Genomic DNA, 9,041 nt, shown 5'->3' with positions numbered 1-9,041 from the left:
CTGCGTGATCTGAAGACTTATTACACTTGAGGACTGTGAATCCTTCAGCCGGTTAGATGTTGCATTTTGATGACATATGTGGCTGTTCATGATTTCCTGGCTGTTCGATATTTTGAATTTGTTAGAGTAACTAGATAAATTGCCCGCTGCGGCTTTGAATTTTATTTACTCTTCCGTATTCTAAGAATAAATGTAGCCCTATGTGGCTGTTCGATATTTATTCATGTGACCGGTCGAGATGCTTGAGACAAGTAAAACAAAAATAGCATTGATGCGAACAAATTTGTAGGTGGATGGTTAAGAGGATAATGATATCCTCCACTCATCAAATTTCAAGACATAAATTTAACATTAGTGCTTACATTTTTCTGAATTTATTTCAGGTCTTTTAACGATGTACTTTTATAGAAGGAGATGTATCTTTTTTCAACACAGTACAAACGCAATCGCTTATATACACGTACATACACTCAACCCTATAAACGTACACACACATACCCTATTCCTATGAAATGTGCATCGCCAAAAAATCCTGAAATAAATACGAGCACCAAGATTTGAATCCTGATGGGCTGGGATACCATAATCCATCTAACCATTCAATCACAAGTTGGTTCACGGAAGGAGACGTACAACTTCGTCAATTTCAAAATAATGTGCCGACTCAATCTCTTCAAGGTGCTTATACGGATATAATGTGTATGAGTGCGTACATAAAGATGAGTGTGTTTGTCCGTACCGTGTTTAAGAAAACAACTCTGTTTGGATTCCTAGGTTAGAGTTAGTTTTAGTTAGTTGGGGCTCAAATAACCCAAAAGTATCCAAACATGATGGGTTAGTTTGGATTAGTTGGATCTAACTCACCTCAAAAAACTAGCCCACACTAGAGGAGATTATTTGGGTTAGTTCTTCTGGGCCCACTAAAAAATAGTAAAAAAAATTACCTCTCCCATTCAAATAGGGTCCAAAGTAGTCAAATGATTAAGAAAGAATATTTATTGTCAATCTAACCCTACCATCCAAACATCTCTTTGTTTAGAGTTAGTTTATGATTAGTTTAGGGTTAAAATATAACTCTAACCTCTAACTTAGTTAGAGTATCCAAACAGGGACAAGGTAGGCGTGCACGGCTCAAAAATCTGGGATGGACGGAGAAGAAAGTCGGTTGAATTTTTTATGACCGGCGGGCGGCTTCCGCGAAAGTTCTCGCGCTTTTACTCCCACACTCCTGGTTTGGTCTTCTTTTTTGAGGTAATATCACTGGTGATCATACAACTTGCGTTGGATGTGCAGTTTAGTGCTAGAACTATCAAAATACGTTTTCTGGTCATACAACTTGCACTTTGGTGCAGATACGGTCATTCCCTCCATATCCGCCGCTGGCGTGGCATGCCACGTAAGTACGGGGCCACTGTCAGTGACAGAAAACGTCCTGGAGCCATCCGCGTGTGTGGTAAACTTGCACGGACCCTCCTCGGAAAATAATTATTCACGTCAAAAGTCCCTGCATACAGTGGCCCCAGCATAACCTGTTAAGTGGCCTGGTGGTCTCTCTGTTTGCAAATCACCCCGATTCCCAAATCTGTAGTCTTCCGAAAAAAGAACCCTAGGCGGGCGACGGCGGCTGCTAGCAATTTAAGTGCCAAATTCAGAGTACACGCCCTCAGTGTCAAAAAAATTCAATTTACTACAGTTTTTTTTCTTCAGAAATTCAGTTTACTACAACACACATACTTGACATAGCAATTTAAGTGCCAAATTCATAGTACACACCCTCAGTGTAAAAAAATTTAGTTTACTACAGGTTTTTTTTTTCCAGAAATTCAGTTTACTGCAGCACACATACTTGACATAGCAATTTAAGTGCCAAATTCATAGTACACGCCCTTAGTGTCAAAAAAGTCCAGTTTACTGCAGTTTTTTTTCCAGAAATTCAGAATACATACAACATTATTTGCATCTCGAAAACATCACACAATTTCAACCACATAATCCAGCCAAACAGGAGCATGTCATAAACCATAGCCAAAACAACGAATTTATCATACTTTTACACACATAAAACTGCATCCTTTCATAACCCCTTCCTAAACCCTAGGTCGATATGCGAACAGGGGAGCTTCACCGTCGTAATCTAATGGCTACAGAGGAGCTGAACCGTAGCGTGACCGAACATCTATCAAGAACCCTAAGGAGGCAGACACCGACCTAGCGCGGCACAACAAAAGACGGCGGCACAAAGAAGATGGCGGGGAGCAGAGGAAAAAAACGAGATGGCGGAGACCAACGAGGGGGCAGACGTACCATTTGACGGTGCTGCTTCCCCCGGACGTGGACGGCGCGGTTCACTCATCTCCTCCGACGACGGGCGCCGTGACGTGCCGGCTCCTCCACCTCCGCCTCCGCCTCTGTATGATCAGGACACGAAACGGTGGGGAGTCGAATTGAAGCGCCAGCGATTTTAGGGTGCCGCTCGCAAATACACACACCTGCTTGTTCCCGCCTTTGTAGGGACTTTTTTGTGCACATAGTAACAAGTTGAGGGGGGTCCGTGCAACTTTACCATGCGCGGGTGGCTCCAAGACGTTTTCTGTCACTGACAGTGGCCCCGTGCTTACGTGGCATGCCACGCCAGCGGCGCATACGGAGGGAATGATCGTATCTGCACCAAAGTGCAAGTCGTATGACCAGAAAAACGTATTTTAATAGTTTTAGCACTAAACTGCACATCCAACGCAAGTTGTATGACCACCAGTGATATTACCTCTTCTTTTTTACTAGTACGCCGCTTCACACACGCTTTTACCTCCCTCCCTTCAGTCATTCATCAACGCTCAGTCCCGTCCACACCCACCACCCCACAGCCCACAACAAACAGAGTGTGTGTTGCGTTTTCTCCGCTAACCCCTCCCAACAAAACCCTCTCCTCCGCCTTCGCAAGCAAGCCACCTCCGCCGGATTCCTCTCGCCGTCGCTATTCTTCCTCCCCTTCCCTCCGCTCGCCTCAGCGGGCCGGCGACGACGACGACCCGGACCTGCATTGATTTGTTTCGGGGTGAGGAACCCTAGCTTTTTTTTTTCTCGATTGTTTGCTCTGCGCGCCGCGAAGCAATCGGCCCACCCTTTTCCCTGTGCGATTGACGATGAATCGGAACCCGTCCAGCCCGCCGCTTTTCTCCCGGATTGCTGTTGTTGGTTGTCGTGTGGAGGAGCATTTGTGCCAGTATTTTTTTTCCTTTCCATTTCTGGGAGGTTAGGCGAGCGGGGGCGCCGATTCCTGCTTTTCCCCAAACTCGAGGGTTTCATGGAGCTCCGCTTCTGTTTTTGCTGCTGGATTTGGGGGTGTTTTTTTTTGTTTTGTTACTGAACTCTCTGCTCTGCTCTCGCTGATTTCCTCTGTTCCTGTGTGAGAGGGGTTGAAATGGATTTTTCCGTCTCCATCGTCTTATTCGTCACGAGCGCGACTGATTATTACGCGCTGATCGCGTTTAGCTAGCTTTGCCCTGATTGGTTGACACCTGTACAGATCGGTCCCAATTATTGCGCGCTGATCACATTTAGCTGACTTTGCTCTGATTGGCCACACGGATCTCCATAACTTCGTACTCGCAGCAGCTTCAAAAATTGAAGCCCCGAAAGACCATATGAAATCCATCATAGTACACAAATAATATGAGCGCCTGCGGCGTGCGGACATGATTTTGCCCAGATCTGTAAATTCTGTGGAAAATTGATAATTGTACTAGCCGATTCACATGTCCTCACATTTCACAGATCAATCACATAACATCCAGCAAGGTGAAGCCCCAATCACCACTAACTCAATGTTTTTTGGGTTACCAAAAGGATGGTAGGATAGAGTTACCATTGGAAATGTGGCGTGCCCTTTGTTTTCATGACCATTTATTACATTTAATTGTTTGATGAACTGGATTGTGTGTTTGTCCTTTGCTTGGCATGCTTGTTGCTCACTCGATCTGGTTGCTTCAGGTTAAGCAATGGCATTGTTGGACTGGATTGAGTTGTCTGATGACGAGGAGGTGACAGTCAAAGAAAAACTTCCTCCAGAAAAAGTCAAAGAAGAATTTCCTCCAACAAATGTCAAAGAAGAATTTCCTCCCACAAGAGTGAAAGAAGAACTGGATACTCATATACATGGGACAGCGCAGTTGGAAGTAGAAATTGTTGATTTAACCATAGAAGAAGCTGACGTTGAAGAGGATAGGAATGCTCACGGGAAAGGGGATGCTGCTCAGGGGGCAACAACATCACATAGACAACAGTTTCTTGCACCTCATGGACAAGGCGAGGCAGCTCAGACAGTGGTACCAAGACAAGAGTTTCTTGCTGCTGCTAATGGTGTGGAAGAGTTTCTTGTAATAGGTGATGTTGCACAAGAGGCTATGCAGTCTGGAAATCAGGATTTTGCTGCAGCAGTTGATTGCGCAGAAGAGGCCACGCATTCTGAAAATGCAGATGAAGCTGGCCCATCATTGTTTACAGAACAAGGTGCCGCGGCAGGTGATTGCGGTGAAGAGGCTATGCAGCCTGGAAATCAGGATTTTGCTGCAGCAGTTGATTGTGCAGAAGAGGCCATGCAGTCTGAAAATGCAGCTGAAGCTGGCCCATCGTCGTTTACAGAGCAAGGTGTTGCAGCAGGCGACTGCAGTGAAGAAGCTTTGCAGCCCGGAATTCAGGATTTTTCTGCAGCAGTTGATTGCGCAGAAGAGGCCATGAAGTCTGAAAATGCAGCTGAAGCTGGCCCATCATTGTTTACAGAACAAGGTGCCGCGGCAGGTGATTGCGGTGAAGAGGCTATGCAGCCTGGAAATCAGGATTTTGCTGCAGCAGTTGATTGTGCAGAAGAGGCCATGCAGTCTGAAAATGCAGCTGAAGCTGGCCCATCGTCGTTTACAGAGCAAGGTGTTGCAGCAGGCGACTGCAGTGAAGAAGCTTTGCAGCCCGGAAATCAGGATTTTTCTGCAGCAGTTGATTACGCAGAAGAGGCCATGAAGTCTGAAAATGCAGCTGAAGCTGGCCCATCATTGTTTACAGAACAAGGTGCCACGGCAGGTGATTGCGGTGAAGAGGCTATGCAGTCTGGAAAGCAGGATTTTGTCGCAGCAGTTGATTGCGCAGAAGAGGCCATGCAGTCTGAAAATGCAGCTGAAGCTGCCCCATCATCGTTTACAGAAGGTGTAGCAGCAGGTGATTTTGCTGAAGAGGCTATGCAGTATAACCATGAAGACAAAGCTGCTGAATGCTCGTCAATGACACGACAAGCTGCTTCATCATCCTTGTCAATGACAGAACAAGGTGCTACTACATCCTCACTAAGGACAGCGCAACAGAGTCACAAGAGAGATGCATTGATAGATTCCCCTCCCATCGCAACTGTGGCGCCTTTTCCCCGGCAATTCTGGAAGGCTGGGGAGTACAAGGTTGCTTCCCGAGCTTCCATCAACAGTATGTTCTTATTCTCTTCCTAGCCTAGGACTCTATTTAACAGTCCCACCAATAAACATTGCCTGTCCCATTTAGAGTGTCCATCATGGCAGGTTGGGTGGATTCCCCTGCTTGTCCACTCCGCTCTCCCATTGGTGGACTGAAACTTGCTCACATGCAGTTCCCTGTTACATGAAAGATGGAACTGAGAATTGTGTTTACGTTAAGTAAAAAAGTTTGCTGTATTACATTTACATGTCTCAGAGTATCTACTAGTTAGATTATTATTAGTTTGCTGTATTTTTGTATAATATGGCAGAGCTGCATCCAACCTACACTGCCACTGATGCAAGAGTCCTTCATGGTTTACCTTGGCTACCAAGTTGTTTACTTTAATCTTTAGTTGGTTTATTTCATTGTTATAGTTTGGTTTATTTTCGTTGAATATATTCCACAAAATAGAGAGATGTTTCCATCTATTAAATAGTCTATTACATAAGGTGATAAGGCATCCCTAAAATTGGGAGGTTGTATCCAGAGTTCATTATGCATGAATGAATTAAGGGTCTTCTGTTTAAAGTGTTTTCCCCAGCCTCTTTCTCTGTTGTATTAACATAAAAAATAGAGGAAAACCTGCACTGGCAGGTTCAATATGGCCCCATTCAGGTAAGAGGAGCAAGCAGTGGGGAACATCTATTTATATGCGTGTTAGCATCAACAGCATCCTATCTGCATGCACATCATCTCCATTTTCTATTTGTTCTTACTTCTTACCATTTAATTTTGCAATTTGATTAGATGGCCAGAACTGCTTAAGGATTAATCCCAAGTTTCTTCACTCGAATGCTACGTCACACAAGTGGGTATTTGGTGGTACGTCGTAGTGATATCTGTAAAGCTGGCACTTCACTTCTGCTTTTGTATGTCTATGCCCCTTCTAGTGAAATCTGGACTCTAGATTGATGTATGCTTAACTCTTTTTCTACAGCTATTGCAGAACTGCTCGACAACGCTGTTGATGAGGTTTTTGCTTCAAATATATGAACACTAAATAGTATCACCTTTATCTGTGATTCTCATGCTTTATTTTGTTTCTTGATTCCTCTGTTTTGCATTGGAACGTGGAGTAGGTGCAGAACGGGGCAACCTATGTGAAAATAGATAAAATGAAATATTCTCCTGTTGGAGAGTATTCGTTAATGATACAAGGTAGCATACAGATAGATATGTACTATCAAATTGCACTGGCTATATAATTTTTATATAGTATTTTCTGTAGCTTATTTCTTGAATCCTATTTTCAAGATGATGGAGGCGGTATGAGTCCTGAGTATCTTCGACACTGTTTGAGCTTCGGATTCTCCAATAAATGCACGAATTCATCAATTGGACAATGTAATAGTTTTTGTGAACTCGCTTAAAAATGTTGATTATTCCATTGCTAAATAGTCACTGACTTGTGGTTACATTTACAGATGGAAATGGCTTCAAAACCAGCACAATGAGGCTTGGGGCAGATGCTATCATATTCAGCTGCAGAAAAGCTAATAGGTTTGTCCTACTTTAGCAATGCAGCATCTTTCCTATCCACTTTCTGACATTAGCAAATATGGGAACTTTGATTCGACACTCTAAATTATCATGATAAAATGCAATATGGAACAAATTGATTGTACTTTGTTTTTCTGTTAAACCTCCCATCCTAAAATGTACTATCAAGTTAATGCACATGAGAGCTCAGATAATAAAATTACAATCAAAGATCAGCATGCATTATAGTGGGCAAATGAAAATTTTGAGCTATATGCATAAATTATAAGATGTAAAACTCGGGTAAAATATATCGAGTGCTTCTGTCTAGGCGTCTTTTTGGGTATCTCATATTGCGATTTTTCATAGGAAATAACAACAATAGCTACTCTATCTGCAAAGATAAATATGATTTATGAAGCTACATCCATAGCCTTGAACAAAGAAAGTCTAGAATGAAGTAGAAGTGTGTTTTAAGTTTTGTGCAAAATGTCCATAAGGCATAACCCAACCATAGAATTTTCTAGATAGTACATGTGGCAGAATCTGTTCTAATAAGAGAAATCCAACGGCCAGCAACACTCGGATTTGCCACCTCTCTACTGTCGGAACGGCTTCATCCAACGGTTGTTATTCAAAGTTATTCTTCACTATAGATATAATAGATAATAGATAATAGATAGATAGAAGATATAGATAACAGATATAAAGGAGCATGATTGGATGGTTACCAAAAACTGGTTGGCGAAAATTTTGGTTAGGTACCGTCTTGCTTTGCCAATTCTCAAAAATTGGTAAAATTGGCAAGTATTGGAGTTGCCAATTTTTAGCATATAACTTATGATGTCATTGTGTTGAGCATCTTTGCTGTGTCCTGCTAACTCGCTATCCAAAGGCTTTTAGCATATAACTTGTTATGTCATTCTGTTGAGCATCTTTGCTGATGTCTTGCTAACTCGCTATCCAAACTTATCTACTATATTGTGGTAACCATTTAGTTTAATCATTGATATGGCAGCAGATTGACACGAAGTGTTGGGCTGCTCTCTTACACATTCCTCAAAGGAACCGGCTGCGATGACATATTAGTGCCAGTGGTCAGTTTATTAAACTTATTAACTTATGACACTATTAATGTAGCATCTACAGCCACATCACCATGTTTTTGTTTAGTATTTGGACAAGAGTGAACTGACATTTGTTTCCAATATAATAGCTTCTAGTTGGTAATAATGTCTTCTGAAGATTAATTAGCATGTGGAATTGTGGATGTAGGATTTTAACTGATACAGACCCTTGATACCGTGCTATTTCCTACTAAACAACTAATGCTATTTTTCTTATAGGTTGACTATGAATTTGATCCTTCATCCCGCAATTTCAAGAGGATAATGGACCGTGGTGAAAAACATTTTTCTTCCAATTTGTCCACTCTTTTGAGGTGGTCTAAATTTTCTACAGAAGATGATTTATTGAATCAAGTAAGTTACTACTCTCTCTACCTATCCAGTTAATCATTTTTTGCAATTCTGACATGACTTCCTCTTGAAAATATTTGTCCAAAACCAATTGATTGTATGTCGGTGTGCTCAGATAGTAACTGGTTACTTCTATGGTTGCTTAGTAGTGTTATACCCTAAAAGCAATATTTTCATGGTGAATATCTAGATTTCGTTTTGAAATGCAATAGCTATACAGTTTTTTTCTTCTGTATATCTGGAATGGTTTGTTTGTACAAGATTACTTCCTACTTACTCTGGTCCACATGCTGACAGTTTGAGGACATGGGATGCCATGGCACAAAAATTGTTGTATTCAACTTGTGGCTCAATGATGTGGATGAAATGGAGCTTGACTTTACAACTGACGATGAGGTGACATTTGTTTCTCTCGGCGACTCTACTCCATAGATTTCAAATTTCAGTATTCCTTGTTTTTATGATGTACTTCAAAACTAAGGATAAACATTACTTAGTTCATGCAACACTTGAAAAATATTTGATTAAAAGGCTGCATATGTTCTAATCTTATAGACATGGAAGCTGTAGTATTTGCTTTAAGAATAG

General features: G+C 42.0%; 1 protein-coding gene across 1 annotated transcript; it reads left to right on the top strand.

The window, feature by feature from the left end:
• Window positions 1-2,801: 2,801 nt before the first annotated feature.
• On the top strand, window positions 2,802-8,939 carry LOC125518680. The gene is made up of 10 exons (XM_048683504.1): window positions 2,802-3,055; window positions 3,991-5,466; window positions 6,244-6,318; window positions 6,434-6,468; window positions 6,576-6,654; window positions 6,751-6,840; window positions 6,921-6,996; window positions 7,994-8,072; window positions 8,322-8,456; window positions 8,751-8,939. The coding sequence occupies exons 2-10, from the start codon at window positions 3,999-4,001 to the stop codon at window positions 8,883-8,885; spliced, it is 2,172 nt and encodes a 723-aa protein (XP_048539461.1). The 5' UTR covers window positions 2,802-3,055; window positions 3,991-3,998; the 3' UTR covers window positions 8,886-8,939.
• The last annotated feature ends 102 nt before the right edge of the window (window positions 8,940-9,041 follow it).

The sequence above is a fragment of the Triticum urartu genome, chromosome 7 (assembly GCF_003073215.2).
Source record: "Triticum urartu cultivar G1812 chromosome 7, Tu2.1, whole genome shotgun sequence".
Taxonomy (NCBI): Eukaryota; Viridiplantae; Streptophyta; class Magnoliopsida; order Poales; family Poaceae; genus Triticum; species Triticum urartu.
This window is presented reverse-complemented; position numbering and strand designations above follow the sequence as displayed.